General features: G+C 40.0%; 1 protein-coding gene across 1 annotated transcript in view; it reads right to left on the bottom strand.

Annotated features, from left to right (window-relative positions):
* LOC122797805 (protein HEG-like) overlaps positions 1–25,698 on the bottom strand; it is a 1,359,008-nt gene that overhangs the window by 201,504 nt on the left and 1,131,806 nt on the right. The window contains exon 9 of the mRNA XM_044066326.1: positions 1,827–1,864. Coding sequence (XP_043922261.1) covers positions 1,827–1,864 — 38 coding nt within the window. The remainder of the gene's footprint in view (positions 1–1,826; positions 1,865–25,698) is intronic.

The following is a 25,698-nucleotide window of genomic DNA, read 5'->3' as shown; positions in this document are numbered from 1 at the left end:
AATCACAGCAGGTAACAGCTCAAATTACCCTTAGCACTGAGTCAAAGTACAATTTAGTCTTCACAAAAAAAAAATATTTAGCCATTCTAAAAAGAAGCAGCATTAAAAATCTGTTCTCTGGCATTTGCACTGTTTGTGTTTTAAGTAGTCATTGAAGAGCATGAAATGTTACATAAAACTAACTGGCTGAAATACAGCAGTGTATGCATGTAAAATCAATGCAGTGACAGGAGCTTTAGGAAGAAAGAGGCTTGGTGATGTAACTTTTTTACAGATGAGCACTGCATTTTGGGATACCTAGAGGGAGACTAAACAATCAGAATTACTTCAAGATGCCAGACCCCATGTGGTCAGACTCAGAAATGATGTATAAAAATATTTAAAAAACTGTAAATAGTCCCAGAGTGGTGTTAAAATCTAGGAAACACCAAACCATGATTAAATAAACATGTTTTTTGAGTCTGTAGGTGTGGTTCTCCTTTAAATAGTTTAAATCTGGACCTATCAGGCACAATAGGATTTCTATTTAACTACAGCTTCCAGACTGTTTTTTTCCTGATAAAGTGGAGAACATCTACAGTCATCGCTCTGCATAAGGGAGGAGCATTAACTGACCTGCGAAATTACAGACCCATAAGCTTGACTAGTCTTACTTGCAATGCCATAGAAAGAATAATCAAGGACCTGATAAATAATGACATAGTAAACCTCCAAACATTGGATCCGACCCAATTCAACTTTGTCAAGGGAAGGTCATGCCTACTAAATCTGGTGGACTTCTTCGAGAAAGTCACTAAAGCCATGGATGAGGGTAAAACAGTACACAAACCAAGTTCTATGCAGGTGGGGGATGCACTGCCCAAACCAAATATCCAGAAAAACAGACAGGCCAGAAGAAAAAGCAGGAATGATGCAGAGTCAAAAATACAATATATAAAGGTTTATTTGTAAACCCAAATAACCACAGACCGGTTTCGGCAGAATATGCCTTCCTCAGTGTGTTACAGATGGATAAACACGGTGTTTATCCATGGGTATGAGATGGGTATGAGAACTGTCGTGTGTGTGTGTGTGTGTGTGTGTGTGTGTGTGTGTGTGCGTGTGTGTGTGCATGTGTGTGTGCTCGTGTGTGCGTGTGTGTGTGTGTGTGTGTGTGTGTGTGTGTGTGTGTGTGCGTGTGTGTGTATGTGTGTGGGGGGTGTCTACATGCTTGTGTGCATATGTGTGTGTTTTGTTTGAATGTGTGCACGTATGTGGGTGAGAGTGACTGAGGGGAGAAGGATTAGAAGGACTACGTGATGCAGCTGTAGCAGTTAACTACCATGACATGCAGGTCATGTAAATTAGCTAATAATAAGGTGTTTCCTCATTACTGTTAACATGTCTCTGATTCGCAGAATACTGCTTTGTGGGAGCAAGGCCTTTGTAGAGTGAGCCATATGTGCCAGACCATGTCATAAATAACTATAAGATTGTTTTTTTTAATTTGGTTGTCCAGGTTTTCTCTCCTTTGTACAGATTAAATAAGGCTGAGCAGATTTATTTTCCAACTTTGCAACTTCTATATGAAACTTTCCATCTTGTTGCTATTACAGATCTTACTCAAACTATTGTAAAATGGTTCCTATGTTGCAGCTACACCTTAACAACCAAAATTCAGGTAGTGTTACATACAATATTTAGATGGAATGCACCAAATATAATTCTGTCAGAAGACTTAATACATATCCCACAAGAACTTTGAATTCCATCTCCCTCAACAAACTAATTTTGAACACACATGCACATGAAAGAGTTGGAAAAAAAGTAATTTATATTGTACTTACATTCACTGCAGTTGAAGCCACTAAAGCCAAATGGACATCTAAATAGAAAAGAAACAAATATCTTTTTATTAAGATGCATGCTTCAATTTAGTATGTAATTTTGCTTAACACTATATACTACCCTTTGTGCAAAACTGATTCTCCATTTCGTACCTTTTATAGGTGTCTAACTCTACTCTGGGTCACATGGCAGCATAGTATGTGAAGTTAGCCTGGGGGTTATATAAACTAACTGTTGTCACACTAATCCTAAATGTACCTAAAACAGGTGGATGAAATTACATTTTGTTAGATTGGTTCTGCTTGTGCAAAATTTATAAAGGGATGTTAATTTTGTTGAGGGGTAAACCCGCTTGCACTGACCAATGTAAGAAAGTCTGACCCCACACACGCTGCAACTTGCATCAAGAATGAGAGCCTCAGTGGGGAGGGACATTCTTTCTTCCATGAGATTGCCCCACATTAGAGTTCTAATATGTCAGAATTTGTGTGTGGAGTGTGTGGGAGCACTCTCTATGTAAAAATGATTTGTGTAATGTATGTGAACAGAACAATTCCACAAAACACAATTATGGTCACTTATTCCTGAGATATTTAAATACACCAAATTAAATTTTGGTTGCATGTCTTATTACCTGAACTGAAAAGATCCAGAAATGAAGTACAGCACAAAATAAACTGGTCAAGATCTGTATCTGACTCCTTGTACAAACTGTAATGAAGCATGGATATTCCTCTGCAAGCAATATGCAGGATCCTAATTTGGCAACTTGAACAATCAATAAATAGGCTTTGTGATACTGTTATTGACAACAAAGTTTCAGAGGTAACTAGGAATCATTCTACCATCCATTGGACGAGATGGTCAGCTGAGGTCTCAAAGGCCTAAGTGGGTGGCAGCTCAGGTTGATGTAAAGATCACATGGCATCTATCAAAAAGAACAGAAAAGCTTCCTTGCTATCTTCATCAAATTTCTCTTAGTATGAATACAATGTCAAGTCTCCTGTGAAAACAGGCCATATCTACTGAGATGAACTATTCAGCAAAATTAAAGGGCTGGATTTGTAAACCCACCGCTACAAGTACAAGGCTGTGTACATGTTGCAGTAAGTACTTTGTATTCATAAGGCACCTTCATATAGTGTTGCACAGTCCTCCAACAAGATAACGTGCAGCACCACCAAGGACTGGCCCTGTGGCCTTGTGGAATGCTAATGAGGTGTCCTGAGAGAGAGGTATATGCTAATTAGCTATGTGATTGCTCCCCAGAACCATTCAAGAAATCATATAGCCATGTAGATTGTCATGGCCATCCCCAATATGTTGCAGTAGTGAGCATGGTCAAAAGGCCATGTTCAACCATGAGCACAAATGTGGTGGGGGAGCCACTAGCCCCCAGGGTTTACTGTAAAAGTGCCATGTTGGTACCACCATCAACATGGGGACCAGGGTGGGGGACGCAATTAGACACCAAGGAGAATAATGCTGAAAAGTGCTGTACTGGCACCACCATCACCATAAGGACCAGGGGAGGGGGTTATGGGAGATACACTATACCACACTGACACCAACATTACCATGGGGACAGGGAGTACACTGGACACCAGGTAATAGTAACCTAAGGCACAGAATAGCATGATTGTGATTGGGAAGGTGAATAATGGACATAACTCTAAGTGCTATAATGGCACCAACTGCAATACATGGATCGGGGGGGCAACAGACCACTAGGAAATAAATTGCCGTAAAGGCAACAGCATTACTTTGGGATCCCCAGGAGAATCCAGGGCATGAATACACTGTCCTATCTCTATACTCAGTCCCCTACAGGTTACTGAAAGGCGATCTATGTCTAGCATATAGGGCTTCCTGTGAATGACTGCTGATGGATCTCTTGCACATCCGTAAGACAAACAACACCAGAAACACTAGATCCAAGGACCTGAACTTTGCCTGCAACATAAACCTTCTGAGGGACCAATATGTGCCTTAAAGGATCCCTGTGTTCTGGAATGAGCTGCCCGTCTATGTGAAGCAGAGTTCATCCCTTATCCTGTTCAAAAGAAATCTTACTCATTGGATGGGAAATCACAAATTCATCCATGGCCCGGCCCCCATTTCTCTGATGGGCAGAGGATGCCAATAAGTAAATTAATCCCCAACTAACATACCCCTCCACACACACATAACCCATAGCTATCTCATTACTAAAGTACCCCACCATCTAGGTGTCCAAGGACATCAGGGGCAAAACTGGGACAATAAGCATAACTACCCTTGTAAAGACCCTGGTGGCCATTAGCCAAATATAGGACCATAGGATCATAGGAAGTTACAAGGCTATTGGCCCTGAGGCCCTTATAAGTACAGCCAAGAGTTTAGCCCATGCATAGACAAATCAGCACCCGATGCCTCTGTCCAGCAGGGACACAGGTAGAATCCCAGGGATGTATTTTCTATTTCCCATCCAGTTATCCAGATTGTGCTTAAAAAGGGGTAAAGAGGTACTCTGCTTGATGTGGACAGGGAGTCTAGTTCATAGATAGGAGAGTCTCTGGCACACAAAGCTGTCCTGCCAGCAACTCCTATTGATGTCACAGACCAGGCTGAGGCCATGTGCGTGGGTTACTCGAGTGGAGCTTGACTTGCGGATATGCAGCAGTCCCATCAAGGCGGGGTCCGAGATCGCATTGTATGCCAGACAGAGGTCACCTCTGAGGAGTCTGTATGAAACAGAGTAGAGGCATAGGGCTTTTAGCCTATCTGTGTATGGTAGATTTTTGAGGCCCTGGATTCTCCTGGTGAGGAACCTCTGTGGTCTCTCCAGCTGCTGCATGTGCTTTGTGAGGTACATGCTGAATGGGGCATTGAACTCAATAATGGGACTTATAAGGAAGAATACAGGGGATATGACAACCTCCTTGTCCCTGGATGAGATGCCCTTACTTATGAGGTGAGCCATGTAGAAAGCTTTCCGTCAATGGAAGCAAAATGCTGGTCACAAGTCAGGCTGCTATCAATCTGGGTGACCAAATCCCTCAGGACTGACTGCATGCTTAGAACATTGCTATTAATGCGATAATTTGTGGGGACATCTCTCTCCCCAAAGGGGATGATGATGCATTATTTTGTATTCAGCTTGAGGCCATGTTTCTGGCAACAGTCATTTGTTTGGGTGAGACCCTCTTGGAGGATGTCCACGTCACTAGGGGAATTGATGACAGCTACCAACTTGCAGTCATCTGCAAACTTGGTCAGCCATAGGCCACTGGTTTTGGCCTGTACCTCAGAAAAGTATATCCCAAATAACAGGGGCCCCAAGACCGAACCCTGGGGTACGCCACTCAATATGTGTCTACTGCTTGAGGTGGCTTCCCCTATTTTGACTAGGTGGGTTCTATCAGTGAGTCAGTTGGCTACCCATCTGGTAACATATGGATTGATGCCTAGTTGAGAGAGTTTATCAATTATGCCTGAGTGGGGAATAGTGTTGAAGGCTTTAGCCAGTTCAAAGTAGGTGGTGTGCACTGTCTTCCCCTCATCCATGGCTTTGGTGACTGTCTCAAAAAAGTCAACCAAAATTAACAGACATGACTTTCCATTGAAGATGTCAAACTGTATGGGATCGAATGTTTGGAGGTTGTCAATGTCCTTGTTAATGAGGTCCATGATAATCTGTTCCACAGCCTTGCAGATCAGGCTAGATAGGCTGATGGGTCTATAATTTCCAAGATAAGTGGATGCTCCACCTTTGTGTAAAGGGATGACATTGGCTGTCTTCCACTCAGCTGGGACAAAACTGGTACTCGGGCTTTGGTTGAATAGGGTGCCTAATGGTGCTGCAAGCTCCTGCCTGAGTTCATATAGGATGCAGCCTGAGATGCTATCAGGTCCCATGGAGGCTGTATTTTTTGCCTTTGAGAGAGCAGTGATGATTTGATCCCTAGATGTAAGGGGAAGGGGGCAGGGCAGGTACTGGGAATGTCCTGATTTACTGATGGGGGGACAGAGGGGTGAAATTTTTGCTGACTCTGTCAGCCAGCAAGTTTGCTATATCTACGGCATTTGTATATGTAGTGTCCTTGACCACCAGTTCTGAACAGATGTGGGTGCTCCCTTTGAGATTACAGACTCATGTGAAGAAGGCCTTATGATTGTCTCTAGTAGGTATGATAAAAACACTGCAGAACTCACCACCAATACTGGAATACACCTTTATTAACGAACAAAACAACAGATGAGCGCTTTCACGTACAAAGTACGCTTCTTCAGATCTACTTTACTGAACTCACATCTTTCCTTTTATACACACAAATTGAAACCAATGCATTGTATAATTATTCAATTAATCAATTTTGTTAAAAACATCTTTTAAAAGGGGCACACCAAAATTTATTTTAAAATGTTTAAATAGAGCTTGTGAAACCATAGATATGTGATGGTGTCTATACGAACAATACCTATGGTCAAATGTCATTTAATCAAATACGCCAATCATAGAATATGTATAGTGATATAAAAATGTACCTATATGTAGAAAAAAAATATATATAAATGTAGAAAAAAATATATATGTCAATATTTGTATAAATATAATAAATATAATAAACATAATAAATATGAACAATTATCTTTTTAAAACCTACTACTATATAAATATAAAAAAAATGAAAATATATAATGATCAATATATAATGATCAATATATATATATATATATATATATATATATATATATATATATATATATATATATATATATATAGTATAATGAGTATATATTATATAAGGAAAGAGTGTAAACTACTATTCCATCCATAATAAAAATAAAATATATAAAAACATATATATGTATAAAAACACATACATCTAAAACCACTGTGATGAATATGTAATATATACAATGAAATCAAGAATATATGTACATTAAATAAATAAATGTATGAATATATCATGATGTAAATAATCTATATTCTACAATGGAAAAATCATTAATAGCTAAGGGGTGTGCTAGCTTATGAAGAGCCTCATTAAACTGCATGAGGCTATTTGAAGCCTAAATAAGAGACTCTATGTAACATTAACTCATTCAGATTCTAAAGAATATATACTGGATCAAATGCAGGACAAGAAACATATAGCAATATGACCAAAGAATATATGCTTGTCAAAAAATATATGAATGTCAAATAAATCAAAACATGGAAGTACTTATATATCAAAAGTGCATCAAGGGGTAAATTTAAACATATATTGCTCTATTCATTATGTAAAACACACATAGATATAGAAGTACCATTACTGCTACATCCATATATGCTGTATAGATATTTATTTATATACCCTGGCTTCTAGAAAAGGTTTCAAGGATATAGTTTGATTTAAGCCAGGGGGTAAATGTGCCCCCATCCTCAAAATCCAGGCTAGTTCTGTGGTAGCTAACTGGTTCACATTATCACCCCATCTCTTATTAATGTGCACTACTTGTAGCACCCTAAAGGTGAACATATGTTGTCCATGTTCAAAAATATGTCTGGCCAAAGCATTCGTCTCCTTACATTTCCTAATGTCATAGACATGATTATAGATCCTCTGTTTGAGTTTCCTCTTAGTCATGCCTACATAAAATGCATCACACTGCCGGCAAGTTGCTAAATATATCACATTTTTAGTATCACAAGTGGTATTACATTTAGGAGAAAAGGTAAAATCCATATTTGGATGTTCAAAAGGTTGTATAGTTGTTATATGCTGGCACTTATTGCATTTACCACACGGAAAAGTCCCTAACATTGGGACATGAGTATAATGTCTAATAATGTGCCTATCCTCTTTGAAACATAGCATCCTTCTCAGATTGAGGGAATTCCTAAAGGTAAACCTAGGCCTGGCCCCCACTACTGTCTTAACCATGTCATCTAATACAAGAACATTCCAATTAGAATTAATGATATTTTTTAAGGCATTGATGTCATTCGTGTATTGCATAGTGTACATCATACCTCTATCAGAACGTTTATTATGGATCTTCGTATTAACTATATGAACATGACGCTCAGGCTGCAATAAACCTAGTTCTTGGACTTTTATCTTACTGACCAATTCAACATCATAGCCTCTCTCTACAAATAAATCCTGCATATTATGTGCTTCTTTTAATAACAAATCTTTATTCTTACATAGTCTCTTCAACCTAACAAATTGACTTTTTATAATCCCTGGGAATATATACCTGGGGTGCATACTGTTGTAATTTAGTAGGGTATTCTTCCAACAGGGTTTTCTATAGAGTGTATATTCTATATGGCCTTCTTTCATAAGGGTCAAACTTACATCCAAAAAATCTATGGTTATAGGGGACCATTCCATTGTGAACCTTAGAAATTCTGTGGTTGATTCTAAATAAGTTAAAAAATCTCCTTTGTTTGAGTATGTTTTTGTTGAGGACTTCCACATATGTGGGTGTGTATTGTGTAGGTGTGGATGATGATTGAGGTGCAGTGATTGTGTTGACAACCTTCTCAATGCCAGATATACTGACTTGTGAGGGAGAGAGCTTGGACACTAGGTTCCTAATGTAATTGCATCTCTCACAAATTGTGTTCCTAGGTGGTAGTACTAGGTGGTTGTCTGTGTACACAAGGCAGTCACTACCCTCTCAGGATGCCCATATCAACCAGACTGGCAGGAGAAAGTGTAGGAAACTGTCCATCCATATTTTTCAGAATCTGAGAGAGAAGGCCAGGGAGAGCTAAGGGGTTAGCCTAAAGCCCAAGTGCTTAAACCAAAACTAAGAGGCTTGGAATAACACAATTTAAACAGGCTTAAAGCAAGCAGTAACAAATGCAACAGAAAAGATGCCATTGAACACTTTAGAGAACAAGCCACCTCAAGTAGCAGAAAAAGCAAGTTGAAGTAATGGAAGGAGGAGGAAACACAAATACAGTAAAAGAAGCTGAATAAAGTGTTTTTTCTTTCTTTTTTTTTATGAACCTATAAAATGTAATACCATTGTTGATCACAATGAGGAGTGTTAATGCACACTGGGAATTAAAGTGAGATGTGTTTTGACTGTGAACCAGCAAACATTTATGTATTTAAATTTGCTACAAACTATTGAATCTGTGTATAGTAATAGAGCAATAACCCACACCTGGGTGTGGGTAATGCTGGAATTACCCACGGTCAGTGTGGTTTGGTTATGAAGGCGAAGCCCAAGTGGCCCAGGCGTGAGTTATTGTTATTACAGAATGACATTATTTAAGAAAAAAAATAATTACTTTTCTTAAATAATGGCATTGTATAATGCCTCCTTGCTGCCCTTCCACAGCTGTCTGATATTCTGCAGCAGTTCTGATGTACTGAGCATGTGTATGCTTATGCAGTACATCAGAGCTGTGGGTGGAAACAATGGAGAAAGCAAGATCTCCTTTGCTTCTTACAAAGTGTCTCGCTATGTTAAAGGAGTTTAACATAGCGAGACAGCGTTAAAGAAAGCAACAGAGAATCTCCGTTGCTTTTTTAAAGCTGTCTCGCTATGTTAAACCCGTTTAACATAGCGAGATAACTAAAAAAGCAATACAAGATCTCCGTTGCTTTTAAAGGAGTTTTACATAGCAAGACAGTTTTAAAAAAAGCAACGGAGAAAGCAAGATCTCCGTTACTTTTTTTAAAGCTGTCTCGCTATGTTAAACTCCTTTAACATAACGAGACAGTATGTAAAAAGCAATGGAGATCTTATGTTCTCTATTGCTGTAAAAAAAAGTCTTATACTAATGGAAAACGTCCAGGCGACCGGACCTTTTTCCATTAGTATAAGTCTGATTTACAACATGCATGCTGACCAATTAGCATGCACGTTTTGGAATATTAATGGGGGGTCATTGTATAATTAAGCTTATTTGACAATTCCCTCTCTAGAAGAAAATTCCTCTCCAGATCAGGGGATGTGCCACACCATCTTTTTTAAGAAGGAATTAGACAACTTGATGGTTATTCATCAACTGATCCTGGCTATGGCTTCCCTATTACTCCTTGAAAAGGGAGGTGAGGTTTAAAGGTCGGTGCTGTCAAGGGGTAAATAGACACATGTCCCAGGTGCCTTGTACATTCTATAACTCTATGAATATAAGCATGACATTCTTTCCATCTTGAAGAATGCCCAAGGGTCTGGTTCCCCCTCACTTATAATTTAATCATATGCTCTTAGTAGTGTTTGTGAGGGACAAAAGTGGGGATGTGAAACTGGGGGTTTACTTTGTAAATATTTGAATAGGAACAGGAGGGGCTGAGTTCTGTTTAGAAACTGTATTAAATATGTTTGCTGGTGGCTGGGTCAGTGCTGTGGGTGGAAATGAATGTAGAGGAAAATGATCAGGAAAAGCAGGAATGGGTTAGGATGTGCAAAGGGACAGCCTTGTTAGAAGTAAGGAAATACAAAAAGAATTAAAAGAATTTCATGGAAATTTTTATAGAAAAGTTAATTTGGAGGGCTTCTTTGGAGAGTGAAAAGTGGGTAATTGTCAGAGGATGATCATGGATCTTAGGGGTGGGATAAGTATTGTTAGCTATTAGATATATGATGGATGACTTTTGTTGAATTTTATAATGCAGTTTGAAAAGGAAAGTCAAGGTACAGTGGGAACTGTGCTAAAGAATCCACAAAAAGCTTCAGCTACTGCCAGTGGGACATTTTTAATTTGAATCACTGCAGCAGGTATTAGCAAATGGTAATTATCTGAGTACCTACAACTCCATACATACAGGGCCCTTTGTTAGAATATCAGTCAATGGTCATGCATCAAATTGGATAGAGTTGAACAGGGGAAGCCTTCAAGGTTGTTTAATACATAGACTGTTTCTTATAGTTATGTAAATATTTGCGCAGAAACTTAGGGAATATTTGAAAGAGAAGGTAGGAGGAAATCTGTGCAGTATTATAAACATATTCACGGACAGCTGCATTGTTTTATTGGAGGATTTGGAAACAATGTTTCCAGAGGTGTTACAATTTTCAACAGGCTCAATGTGATACTGGGACACTGTTTTTACCCTCTAAAATCCTTGGTTACAATGACAGAGGGAAGGGGTGATTTGGTAGCAGGCTTACTATATTCCTGAGGAATGGCAAAATGCTTAGAGGTGAAAGTACACCTGGCAATGAAGATGAATATTGAGAAGAACTGGGGTGAATTGAAGAAGAAGGTGAGGGGTGATGGATAGCTGCTCACAGAAGATAGCACAGTTAGGGGCAGAACAGAGCTGATTCAAGTATTGTTACTGCTACAAGTACTTAACCTATACTAAGCTCACAAGATAAAACTGTAACAGAGTTACAAATAGTTTATGGCAGGCTTGTCTGAAAGAGAAAGATTATTAATAAAGGGAGACTGAAGGCAGGTAAAAAAAGTTAAGGGCAGGAGAATGGTGGACTTAGGATGGTATTGCCGCAGTTACTACAGTACAAAGAGTAAGCAATATGCAGGATAATAGATTGTAATAGGCGGACTAGGAAGAAAGGAGTTTTGGTGATGGAATGTAATATGGATAGAGATGTAATTAATTAGGGGAAACTGCAGCCAGCTGAATTTAATCATTCATGTAGTCAAAGAGGGTAATGCTAGAAACACTAGTAGAAACTCTGAGTGAATAGGAGGAGAAGGATTTAAGGCCCAAAGGTGAAGAAGAGGCATTTTTTGAGTTTCAGCAGATAAGAGATAAAGTTGCTCTGAGTGGGAGAGACAGACTGCTGAGTATATAATTCAGAAGAAAGTAAGCTGAAAAAGAAGGTAAGGAGAGGAGTGAAACAGACTGAGCAAGGAGAAGGAAAGACCATAGGAAAGTAAAAAATTAAGAAGTGAGGTTATATAGAAAGTTTTGGGATAAAGAAAGGCATGGCACAGGTGGCAAAACTGTGGATTTAGATGGATCTAAAAAAGAGAAGCTTGGAGTGAGTACTGAGCTTGGGAAGAGAGTCAGAAATCAGTATAGAAGTTAAAGAAGCGGGGTCATGTGTGTGATAGACAGGGCCCTAGGAAGCCAAATGTGTAATGATGCTTGGGAAGAAGCCATATGCTGGAGGTACAGAGAGAAACCAACTGACAATTTATGTATGTCGAGGTTTTGCAATAAAGTAAAAGATACGTAGAGGGGGAACAGTGTGTGCTCAGAATTTTATGAGAAGGAAATGGGAAACTCATGGTGGAAATGTTTATTTGGGACACGCAGCTGCTATATGGTTGAAGGGAATGAATTACAGTACATTACAGGTTTATTTATTTATTTTATTTATTATTTATTTTAAATTTGTTGACCGGGAATGTCTGACTGAGCCAAAGTCCTTTTTCAGCACAGGCCCAAGGAGAAAAGCTCCAGTTTACACTAATAAGTTTAGTTATTTATACAATAGTATAAAAAGTAGTAGTACATGTCAAACAACTAGATAACAGCCACAAAAGTACTTAGTTTTACAACATTTTTATAAGTATTAGTACAAGTCAAACAAAATCAAACAGGGGCATTGAAAAATTATAATGTATACATATATATATATATATATATATATATATATATATATATATATATGGTTCCCTATCAGAAGCCTGAAACACTATAAGCTTGAAAATCAAAATCCTGAAACCAAAAGCCTGAAAATTCAAAATCCCGAAAACCCAAAATCCTGAAACTCAAAATCCTGAAAACACAAAATGGACATACTGACGTCATTGTGGCTTTGCCATTGTTAGCCCTGTGGTGTTAGGTCATGCGTTGGGTTCAGGTGAGTGTGCGGTTGGTTTTATGTTAGGGTTAGGGGCGGTTTAAGTGAGTTAGGGTGCAGGTTAGGCATGTATGCAATAGTGACAAATATTGGGGTTAGGGCGGTTTAAGTGAGTTAGGGTTAGGGCGCGGGTCAGGTGAGTGTGCGATATTGACGGACCTTAGGGTTAGGGTTAGGGTCAGGGTCAGGGTCAGTTGGTAGATATTAGTGTCTTTATAGTGACATATTAGCATTATTTGTGTTTTCAGGATTTTGAGTTTCAGGATTTTGGATTTTCGGGATTTTGAATTTTCAGGCTTTTGGTTTCAGGATTTTGATTTTCAAGCTTATAGTGTTTCAGGCTTCTGATAGGGAACCATATATATATATATATATATATATATAAAAAAAAAAAAAAAAAAAATTTCATCTGCTTTTACTGTACTTGTGTTTTTACCTACTTCTTTTTACTTTTGCATCATCTTAAAATACTCAATTGTATTTATTACTGCTTGGTGTAACTCATTCTAAGCCTTTTGGTTTAAACACTTGGGCTTCGGACCAGTTAGTTGTTTTGCACTGAGAGGGTTTGTGGTCTGCACTGTTGTGGCAGAACAGGTAGCTTACATCCTTCTAGGTTGAGAACTGCTGATTGAGGGCTCAGTGTCTGTTATTCTAAAAGTGTATTAATTCTGGTTTAAGCACTTGGGCTTTCAAGCCAGTTATTTTACATTAAGAGGGTTCGTGGTCTGCACTCTTGTGGGAGGAGAGGCTGGACTCTGCCCTTCTGAGCTGGGAATTTCTGGTTAAAGGCTTATAGTGCATGCATATCTGAACTGTTTCTTACTGAAGTTAGTGCGCCTTGTTTGCTGTGGCATAGACTGGATTCGGGCCTGCTGGATCTAGCTTTGTTTGTGTAACTTGAGCACTAATCCAGACATTCTCTAAAGTATTCAATGGTATTTATTACTGCTTGGTTGTAACTTGATTAAAGTGTAGCTATCATTCAAGTCTTTTGGATTAAGCACTTGAGCTTCAGACCAGTTGTTTTACATTAGGAAGGTTTGTGGCAAGCACTGTGGTGGCAGGACAGGTAGCTTTCATCCTTCTAAGTTGGGAACTGCTGATTGAGAGCCCAGTGTCCAAGTGTATTAGTTCTGGCTTAGGCACTTGGGCTTCAGGCCAGTTATTTTACATTAAGAAGGTTCGTGGTCTGCACTCTTGTGGGAGAAGAGGCTGGACTCTGCCCTTCTGAGCTGGGAATTTCTGGTTAAAGGTTTATAGTGCCTGAATATTTGAACTGTATCTTACTGAAATTGGTTCACCTTGTTTGCTCTAGCATAGACTAGATCCAGGCCTACTGAATCTAGCTTTGTTTATATGCTTGTTGTTTGTTTGCTTGTTATTTCCCAGGAAGCTAATTCCACCTGTCACATAACTTCTTAGCGCTTCTGTGGATCACTAGTGATATCTGCATTGCTTACTGTACTTATTTCCTTGTTTCACTTGAAAGAAAGTTACTGTTTGTCGTTTTTGCATTTAGTTACTTGTAACACATTGCACTCAAGTTACCTGGCACTTGCTCACTAAAGCAATTATATAAGTCAGCACAAAAATTAAAAGCACTACACCCTCACTCCCCACTGGCCCTTGTTTTCAATTAAGGATTTCCCAATATTATTCTAGCATGTCCAAAGGTCAGTTGTCAATCTCCTCTTGGGTCCAGCTGGTGAATCTGGGAATCTTGAGGCAATGTTATAACTGCCTCATGTACACAGACAACCCTCTCCTCCTCCCACATAACACAAATACTTGAGAGATGCAGCTATTTAGCCAAACTGGAGGCTGAGCTCTCTCAACTCAGGACTGGCAAGACCAGACAGGAGGAGAAGGCAACTACACACACCACAAAACCAGCCTCACATAATGCTACCACTCCACTGAATCAAACACATAAACACACAAAGACATACTCGGAGGCTCTGAGTAAAATTTACCTAAACAGCAGAGGCCTCCAAAGCAGACACCCAAACAACTGCTACCTCAAGACACCCCACAAGCAACACATAAACCACAAATCAGTGTGCAAAGCAGTCACAGCCCTTAAGGCCAAATACAACACCAAACATACTTGTCATAGGTGACTCCATAGTCAGACACACTGCCGTCCCACTCACCAGGCTGAACAAGGAGAGGGTCACAGTAAGCTGCCTATCGGGCACTAGAATCCGCCACATAACACAAGCACTCGGGTCACTCCACGGCAAGTACAAATATGACACAGTCATTGTCCATGCTGGTGTGAACGACCTGAGGCATTACCTCCCTGGACTACATGAAAAGAGACATAGAGGAGCTCTCTGATTATGTAGCCCAGGCAGGTATGACCCTAACCCTGAGCAGTATCCTTCCTTCACCAAGAATGATGCCACAATATAGAGACAAGATGATCAGCTTTAACAATTGGCTTAATGTCTGGTGTCATTCAAAGGGGATCCAGTGTCTGTCTGCCTGGGATGACATGCTTGACAAGCCACGCTGCTTGCACCTGTCACCCTGGGATTCGGATATTGGCTAAGGCTCTTGCCACCCCATAGTGCCTTTTTTAGGCAAGGCTCAAATTCTAAACCTACCACCCTAGAAAACAAAAATGGGAAGAAATTGAGGGTAATGCTGCTCAATGCCAGAAGTCTAAATCTCAAAATGCTGCCTTTTCGAGGCCCTTCTCAGTATGGAGAACATTAACTGAAACCTGGTTCAAGGCTCCTGAGAGCACCCCGGCACTATTAGGTTTTACCTCATATCATGCGTTCCGGCCCCAAAACCCGGACCACTCCACAAAAGGAGGGGGTGGATCCATATTCATAAAGGATACTCACACCTCCAGGTTGGTGGGCAGCATGAAGCTTGGAAACCATCCAGGTGCAACTAACCATAGGCAAAACTGCTCTACAAATTGTAGCATGCTACAGGCCACCCTCTCAAACTCAGGAACCCCACACAGCCTTCCTGAAGACACTGGAGGGTATAAATGTATCTCCAAACACCATCATATTGGGTGACTTCAACTACCTGAATATAGACTGGGAACATTACTCAAGCCTAACTTTCTAGCCCAATGGTTCCTGGAGTTCATAAATTCAAATGCCATGGAACAGCTAGTCACTGTTCCCACGAGAGGAGAAAATATACTAGATCTCATTGTCACAAACATGGGGACAAAATGCTCCACACGAAGTATATCCCTCATTGGTGAGATCTGATCATAAACTAATCTCACTGGAAATCCACATCCGCCCCACCCCAAACAAAAAGACCATAGTGAAGAACTTCTCTAAAGCAAACTTCACACTACTCAAGACTGGTGTGGTATCCTTCAAGGCCCCTGAGTCAGAGGAAACCACAACCCAAGCTGCGGAAGCCCTTACAAATGCCTTCTATGAACACCTCCAGGACTGCATGGATCAGGCAATCCCAAATAAAACCAAGACTCTTTCCACAAAGGGCAAACGTCCAATCTGGTGGACCCCAGCCATTAACAAACTTTACAATAAGAGGAAAAAGCTATTACATGATAGAACAAAATCCATAAAAGGGAAGTCACCCCTGATCATTATTAGTAAAAAAATACGAGCACTCATAAAATCAACTAAGGCCAATTTTGAGAGAAAAATTGCCATGGATTCAAAGGACAATCATAAGGCCTTTTTCAGCTATGTTAGGAACCTGGGTGGAAACTCACAGATATGCTCAGAATTAGTCCAAAATGATACAAAAATCACTGAACCCACAGACATTGCCAACATACTGGCAGACAGGTTCAGTGCAAACTTCACCCCCCCCCCCAAAGGAGAGATAACTATCCCAGCCGAGTGTAGCCTCCCGGACATCTCAAATGCGCAGGTGAAAGCTGCTCTCTCTAAAGCTAAAAACACAGCATCAATGGGACGGATGGTGTCCCCGGCTGTGTGCTACGAGCTAAATGAGGAATTAAACCGCACATAAGGCAGCTGTTTAATCTCAGCCTTACCACAGGATACGTGCCCAAGGAGTGGCGTCGGCAACTGTGGTCCCACTCCACAAAGGTGGCGCCTACGGACCCTGGTAATTACCGCCCCATAAGCTTAACAAGTCTAGTCTGCAAAGCTATGGAGAGGATCATAATGGAGCTCATAAACAAAGATATAGGGGACTTGCAGACATTGGACCCGACCCAGTTTGGCTTTGTCAAGGGAAGATCATGCCTTTTGAACTTGGTCGACTTCTTGAAATAGTCACCAAGGCCATTGATGAGGAAAGGCAGTCCATACAGCCTACCTTGACCTTGCAAAGGCTTTCGACACAATACCCCACTCGAGTATTGTAGAAAAACTTACCAGCTTAAATGTAAACCCATATGTCACAAGATGGGTTGCAAACTAAGGACAGAACCCACAGGGTTAGAGTTGCTGGCGCTGTGTCAGACTCCAAGCCGGTCACAAGTGGTGTCCCACAGGGCTCGGTCCTTGGCCCCTATTGTTTGGCATCTACTTCTCAGAAGTACAGGCCAACATGGGAGGACTTTGGCTGACAAAGTTTGCAGATGACTGCAAACTGGGCCATAGTGGAAAGTGCATCGGACACGGATATCCTTCAGAAGGGACTCACAGAAACAGATAGCTGGTGCCAGAGCCATGGCCTGAAGTTAAACACCAAAAATGTATAGTCATACCCTTCGGGAAAAACAAGGTAACCCCAAGCTACCATATAGGTGGCAATCCACTAAGCACAGAAGAGGTTATCAGGGACCTGGGGACCCAGGTTGACAGTGGCCTTTCTTTTGACACTCACATTGCTAAAGTGGTTAGAAAGACCTTCTACATTGCCCACCTGATCATGAAGGGATTCACATCCAGATCTAGTGAGGTCATTGTTCCCTGTACTCTTCACTTATCAGACCAATGATCGAGTACAATGCCCCATTCGGGATGTATCTCACCCGACATCTGCAGCAATTGGAGAGACCCCAAAGTTCCTCACCAAAAGGATAAAGGGACTCCAAAATCTGTCATATGCTGCCAGATTGAAGAAACTCCAACTCTATTCAGTCGCATACCGTCTGCTCAGAGGTGACATGTGCCTGACATACAAGGCCATGTCCAACCCGGAATTAATGGACATGCTCCACCTCAAAAATCCAAATCCACCAAAACCACTAGAGCAAGCGACTTAAACCTTAGCACGGATATAAATAGGACGTGCTGGAGGGATAGATTTATCACTCAGAGACTCCCTATGCTGTGGAATAAAATCCCGGTCCATGTGAGGCAGAGCACCTCGCTGACTCTGTTCAAGAGAAATCTAGACCTGTGGATGGGAGATCGTAGGTTTACCCGGGAATCATCTCTGGGTCACTGCTGGACAGAGGCACAACAAACTAATGGGCACAGTATTTTTTCATATAAGGGGTGGCGTAAGCCACAATAATTTGGGCTAGGCTTATAAATGCCTTAGGGCAGATAGCCTAGTATAAACCTATGAACCTATATATATATATATATATATTTTTTTTTTTTTTGCGTTCAATAGAACAGGAATATAGTAAGGTATAGGAAAAAGAGGAGAAGTAGTAAGATGAGTGTTTTCACAGAGGATTGGAGCAGTGGCAGATCCATTGCTCTTTAAAATATTTTTTAAGGTTAGTTTAAATTGCTTGGGATGTGTGTGTTCGGATTTCTAGGTGGAGTCTGTTCCATGCAATGGAAGGGTGGTAGCTATATAGGCTGCACTCTGTTTTAGACTTGGGCTTACAGATATTTAATAGGTCTTGGGAAGAGCTGCAGAGATTTCTTGTAGGAACATAGTGGGAGATGACAGAGTGTAAGGCCATATAGTATGATGGCTGGCAAAGAATTATAGTGTATGGTTTGAAACTGAGAGAGGAGGAGGAGGTGAGGTAGTTCAGGCCAGTTCAAATATTTTAGAGAGAGACAGTGGTGGGATTTATAGGATTGTTGAGTTGCAAATCTAGCTATTTTGTGGTATGTAGACTCTAGTCTAGCGAGGAGAGAGGAGTTAAGGTTAGTGAGGATTTGTGACCAATAAATTAAGCAGGGGAGAGGGTAAGGGTGAGTGAGAGCACTTTTTGCTTCCTGGGTGAGAAAAAATGTTATTTCTATATAATAGACCTAGTTTGAGGTGAGTTTTCCTTATACAACTATTTACATGAAGATCAAATTTTAATCGATCATCAATTGTAACACCGAGGAGTTTTGTGCTAGATTCTACTACTATGGGGGTATTGTTAAAGGATAGGATAGAAAAGGAGGACTTAATGTGATTTACTGTTTTTGGGAGGAAGAGTAGTAGTTTTGCTTTTTGTGGGTGGTTGAGGATGAGATGATTGTTGGAGAGCCATGTTTCCACTGAATTAAAGGAAGACTGGGTAGCGGATAAGAGTTCAGAGGGACAGTTTGCTATTGTTATGACTGTAGAGTCATCAGCATATTGGATAATAGAGGAGTGTGGACAGGAGGTATAGAGCAAGTTGGTGAAAATGTTGAAAAGTAGCGGTCCTAAAATAGATCTTTGAGGGACACCCATTTTTATAGGAAGGGGAGTGGATAGACCAGTGTCCCATCTCACTGACTGAAGTCTGTCAGTAAGATAGCTTGCAAACCATGCTACTGTATCTGAGGAGAAATTAAGGTTAGACAGTTTAGTAGTAGAGAGTGAGAAACAGTATCAAAGGCCTTTGAAAGATCCAGAAAGAGACAAGAGATAAGTTTATGGTCATTTCTAGCCAGGGAAATAGTAATGAGAAAGAACAGGAGAGCAGTGTAGGTGCTATGTTTTGGCCAAAAACCATGTTGTGTAGGAGTAAGTAGGTTTTTCTGAGAGAGATGTTGCATGAATTGAGTATGTATGCATTTTTAAAATACTTTTGACAGGGGGCAGAGGATGTCAATGGATCTGAAATTACAGATTTCAGAGGAGTTAGCTCCTTTATGGATAGGTAAGCTGTAGAATTGTTTCCAGATAGATGGTACACTTTTGATTCAGAGATAGAGCGATTTATAATGATATAGATGGGCAAGGCAAGTGAGTGTCCAGCTATACGAAGAAAGTATGACAGGATGTCAGCAGATACTGAGCAAGATTTCAACTTAGAAAGAAGGGTTTTGATATATGTAGTAGACACAGGCTTGAGGGAGAAAGTATTGAGAGAGGTAGTAGTGGAAGAGGAAACAGGCCCTTTGGGAGTACTTATATTGGAGCTGTTGGCATTGAATAGTTTGGATATAAATTCAATGAAGTAAGTATTGAGGGTGTTGGCAGTCTCTACTGGTGACTTGTTAGGACAAGGGTTGGGTGAGGTAGTGTTACCAGGATGAAGTATTTGGTTTATTGTGTGCCAACATTTTTTGGGTCAGATTTTAATGTTGCTGGAGGGTTGTTGTAGAATTCTTTTTTATCTTTATTGATAAGCTTTTTTACCAGATTTCTTTGTTCATTATATCTTTGTAGGTCAGCTAGGTTTTTCCAGGACCTATCTCTAGACCTCATGAGAGTTTATGTGGATTTTGTTAGCCAAGGAGATATTGTCACTTTTGTCGTAATTTTATGGATTGGGGCTAAATGAGTTTAAGATATCAAGAAAAGAAGAGTTGAAGGCTATGACGGCTTCATCTAAGGGGATCTGAGTGAGAAAGTCCCAGCATACTCTTGAGATGAGGGTGTTAAATGTTTCCATGTTGAAGTTAGAGAGATTATGTCTGGTGATATATCTGTGAGGTTTAGAGAGATGGTTTGTATACCTTAGCACTTTTATGGGTGAGTGGTGACTCAGGGAGTCAGGAAGGGTTTCTGGATTGTGATATTTAGAGGGGGTTGTGACAAGTATCCAGTCTAAGAGGGTACTTGTATAGTGGGAGTTATCTGAATGTGTCGGTTTGGTAATTAGCTGTGTAAATCTATATAGGTTTATTTGGTATGGGGATCCAGGGTTATTGAGGGTTAGCCAATTTATATTTGTGTCACCAAGGAGGATTGTTTCATTAGTGATGTTCAGGAAGAGATAGGAGAGAATGTTTTCCAACAAGGGAATGCTATCTCCTGGAGGAATGTAGATGGCTACTATAGTAATGGTGGTATAGTTATTGAGTTTAAGGTTAACTGTCAGCATTTCAGCTGGAGAGAAAAATGGAATAGACTGTGTATGATGGGAAATACTAAGATGGTTTGAATAAATCACAGCAACTCCACCACCCTTTTCTTTTATTACACTCAAGATGAATTATGTTATAATCGGCGGATATGTTTGTCAAGGTTGTGAGGTTTAAGCCAGGTTTCTGTAACTGTAATAACATCTGGGGTGTGATTTGCTATCCATGCCTGAAACTGGGAGACTTTGTTGAGGATGCTTCAAGTATTAATAGAATAAAAGGAGATTTGTTTGTGTGGTGAGAGTAAGTAGGCTGAGGTGGGAGAGGGGTTTAGAATGGGCCTAGAGTTGGACCTGGATTGGGATGTATGTCACCAGATATGAGTAGTGTGGTGGGGCAGAGTTTAGTTCTAGATGTTAATGGGAAGTATCTAATACACTTAGTCTTGTTTTTTGATGATGAAGTATAGGAAGGAGGTATTTTTATTTTAGGAAGTTGGGTATTAGGGGGTAGGATAGAAGGAGAGATGGATACTGTTTTTTTTTTTTTTGAGTACATGAAATCATTTAAGTTTAATCATTTTAGTTAAAATACTTGGGATCAACAGTTCAGAGTAATGGTGAGTGTGGAAGAGAGGTGAAGAAGAGAGTACAGTCAGGGTGAAATGGGTGGAGAAGAGTGTCAGGAGTGATTTGTGACAGACGGGTACCAGTAAGAGTGAAAGGGAAGGTCTGCAAGAGGGTAGTGAGACCAGCTATGTTGTATGGGTTGGAGACTGTGGCATTGCCAAAAAGGCAGGAGTCAGAGCTAGAAGTGGCAAAGTTAAAGATGTTAAGATTTGCACTGGGTGTGACAAGGATGGACAGGATTAGGAATCAGTATATTAGAGGGTCATCTCATGTTGTACTGTTTGGAGACAAAGTCAAAGAGGCGAGATTGCGTTGGTTTGGACACGTCCTGAGGAGGGATGATGAGTATATTGGGAAAAGGATGCTAAGGATGGAGATGCCAGGTAAGAGGAAAAGATGAAGGCCTAAGATAAGGTTTATGGATGTGATGAGAGAGGACATGCAGGCGGTTGGTGTGACAGAGCAATATGCAGAGGACAAGAAGAAATGGAAACATGATCCACTGTGGTGACCCCTAACGGGAACAACCGAAAGAGAAGAAGATGAAATCATTTAAGTATGTGTTGGTAGGATGTTTATGGAAGGAAGGTAATGGTGTATAGGGTGATGTGAGAATATGTAAGATGATTACTTGAAACAGCAAGAATATAGAGAGCAGTGAGATATGCATAGTGAAGTAAGGAGTAAAACAATTTTAGGATGAAGTGGGAGGAGACGTTAAATGGAACAGAGGTATTTGAGATTAGGGTTGGAATGAGAGTAGCTAATTTGTAGTAAGATGGAAATTAAATAAGGTTTTAGTAGATCATGTTTCATGAAGAACAGTTACAGGTGAAAGGAATTACGGGTGAGCATAATTAGGAAGAATGACTTGATAGAATGGGTGGGGAAATTAAATAGGAGGATTGATGGGACAAACTGGGATAAAAGACTAGTATTGTTTTATAAAGAGATTGTGGGTAAGCCTGAAGTAAATGGGGGAAATAGTGTAAAGGTGGAAGGTAAGAAATAGGAAACAGGGGGTAGTGTTATGGTTCGCCATACTGTCCAATGATTGCAGTCATGGCGGCATGAGTACCCATGCACGAAAATAGATGTAGCAGCTGTGGTGAAGAATATCAATGGAGAAGACCATTGACTCATGGGGTCTAGATATTTCTTGTTAAATCACTAAGGTACTACATTTGGAGAGAATATTTATAGACTATAGAAAACAGTGTCTCTTCCCAGGGTAATAACATAAGCTACTGTGGAGGATTTATTTAGAAGGTACTGTATTAGTACAAGTGCTTCATGAATAATGTGCATTTTTTGTTTAAACATGTTATTTATATATGTCAGAAACTGCATCGGTTGCAACAAAAATCAGTAGAAATCATATAGATAGAAATGCACAATAATAGACTGTTACATACAAGCTGGTGGTTTTACCAATCTGCTCATGCTATTCATTTGTACTTTTAACTTGGTGCATATTGTTGTAAATTACATTTTATTAGTGTCACTCTTACTTTTTTCTCCAATACAGGACAACTTTATGACTGTCCTAGACTTTTGACAAGAGATAAAGTGTTTTGTCCTCTCTGTTATCATTATAATGTTGCTTGATGAACACACTTCATTTTTTGCCCTTTCAATTATCTGGTCTTTATTTGGCACCCTATCAAAGTGTTGGTACGCTAAAGCTTGAGTGCTGACATGCTGAAAAAACACGAATGAAACCGCAGAAGAGTGAGTTTTAAACATCACTTTTCTCTTTAAACTTATTTTTTGCAGGTGGGCAAGCCCTGTTACAGCCCTTGAACTTATATATACTAACTCTGAAATTGCCATACCTAAGAGAAAATGGCATATCCCAAGAAATGGCCACCTTGACATTATATACAAGCCCATTTTTTAGGTCATTCAGTCTCCTTGTTTTGGGACTTGCTCTAGCATGTCCTGACATTTCAAATGGTTATCCTTTATTCTTATCCTATTCCATCATGAGTCTACTCTACAAATTCATGGCACAGCTTTGCTTTCAGACTTTTTATTTACTAAGCACTCTCCTTTACCTTAACACTTACCCGACCCAGTTAACATTTTTAAAAAATATTCAGAAAACAATTCTGTTAGAGACAGTTATTGCTACTCAAGCTTCTTAATGTTGCACTATGAACTTGTGTCTTTGTGTTTATAATAGCTAGATCAATTCTGCACTGTAGGTATACCGCCAGGGCTGCAGCATTCAGAACAAGACACACTAGTCTAGAAAAGCCTTATTAGTGTTCTGTAAAGCAGCAAGAGTGGAGTATCTCTTTGTTTATTACAAGAAACACACTCTCTTTTCTATGAAGTCTTTCTCAGTCTTCAGACTAAATTACCAGCTAGCCTGTCTTACTTTAGATAATGTACTACAAATTAATTTGATGTTTTTTCCTTTATGTTGCACTACTTTTCATTTTAAGGACAGTGAAGACAAAAACGCTTAATCATATACTTTAAAATGTAACTAAATAGCAATGATAGCTGTATCCTAACACTGTGGCACTTCTTCATCCAGCATTGGCCATGCTAAGTAGAGGGTCGACTTCATGATGTTGAAGGCCGACAATATCGAAGCTGATATTGTCGGCACCACAACATCGAAAGCACAGAACATCGTGCAGGTAAACGGAAATCTCTGTAGGGGGAAATTTCCAATGACCTCAATGTAGTGTGGTCTCGGAGTTGGAATATTTAAGTAGGGGGGTGTGGGGGGTGCAGCAAGACAGACAAAAGCTGTCTTCCTACGCTAGTTAGTTTTTATTTATTTATTTTTAAACGTTATTCGATGTTTTACTACAATGATCACTAGAGGTCGACCTTTAGTGATTCGATGTAGGAAGATTTCGATAACGTGATATAGAAGCTAAGTAGATATGTAGATAAACCAGTGGAGAAGACGTCTTGGCTCTGAATGCCACATCTATGACAGATTGCTCAAGGGATTGCTGCTTTTCATGATTAGGCTACAGTGGCATAAGGCTGATTATGATAAAAAGGTGAAAATTAGTATAGAGGATCTAGGATGCACTCTGCATGCTGGAAACAAAGGGTGCAACTCTTCCAGAATGTATATCTCCTGCAGCAATAAAAGACTGATAGACTAATAAAATTCTACTGATTTTGAATGATCCTGACTCCTGAAATGACCAGAGCTACTTCTGTGTTTTAGCCTTCTCTGCTGATTAATTTAGAAAATCATATAACACCCAAAGGAAAAAAAACAGCAGAACTGAAGAAGAAATTATCATGGGGACATTTAATGACAATAGTAAGGGACATAATCAGATGATCAGTGCTGTGAGAGTGGTAAAAAAGTATATATGCAAAGCACAAGCAAACTTATGTAACTGGTACATCATATCACAACATGTGCTATCATGCATATTATTCCATCCCTTGGAGTATGAGTTTTTCCAAAAAATATGCTATTTGCTACTCGGTGATAATAAATAATCTAGTCATTGCATCCATCAAGGAAGAACACAGATGCTAGATATTTTTTTCTCTTCTATATTTTATTAATTTTTATGGACTCCTTACAGTCTCCAATTTGACATTGTGTGTGTGGGACTTCACTGACTGGTCTGGTTTTGGACCATTGTGCAGCTGAGCTCTCTTGCACTGAGCTGCTGTACATGTTAACCTGGGCATCTAGCAGGAGAAAGCTGCAACAAAACTACAGACCAACAGAACATTTGAGACAAGAATGCTGATCACTGAAGAGTGTGTTGCCTGCTTCTTAAGAGCCACGTTGGGATTAGTGTTACTGTTTTGATTCTTGAGTTAAAAGGAGTAAAGGGATATTGATTCCTAGTTCTGCAGTGAGACCAGTACTAGCAGTAGCCAGGTAGTAGCCAATAGGCGAATCACCACGATCTATCATTCGTGGCTAACAGAGTAAGTGGGCAAATTAGTGAGTTTTCCTTAAATTATTTTACTGGATCTTTCTGGTGAAGGAAGAAGATACCCAGGCTAGATCTGGGCATTATGTGCAACCAAAGCTAACTTTAAGTCTCATGCTATTGGCTGATGTGCTCCAGTGAGTTTTTGTCTCTGATTTCCTTTGTTATAAATAAGATGATTTAGCACAATGCTGCCCATCACACAACAGCATGGTACACTGCACTGTACAGAAGCAGGGGTTTAGTGCCTTAACTTTCTCTTTATAACCTAATCCAGAGGATATCTAAACAATCCTACCTTGATCTCTGAGTTATTGACCTTTACTGTGAAAAAGAAGTGTGACTGCGAGCGCTAGTGAGCAGAAGATATTGCTCACAATGTAAAGGAATTACAGCTTTTGTCTGGCTTGC

The sequence above is a fragment of the Protopterus annectens genome, chromosome 3.part1 (assembly GCF_019279795.1).
Source record: "Protopterus annectens isolate FY-2018-M chromosome 3.part1, PAN1.0, whole genome shotgun sequence".
Lineage (NCBI taxonomy): Eukaryota > Metazoa > Chordata > Ceratodontiformes > Protopteridae > Protopterus > Protopterus annectens.
This window is presented reverse-complemented; position numbering and strand designations above follow the sequence as displayed.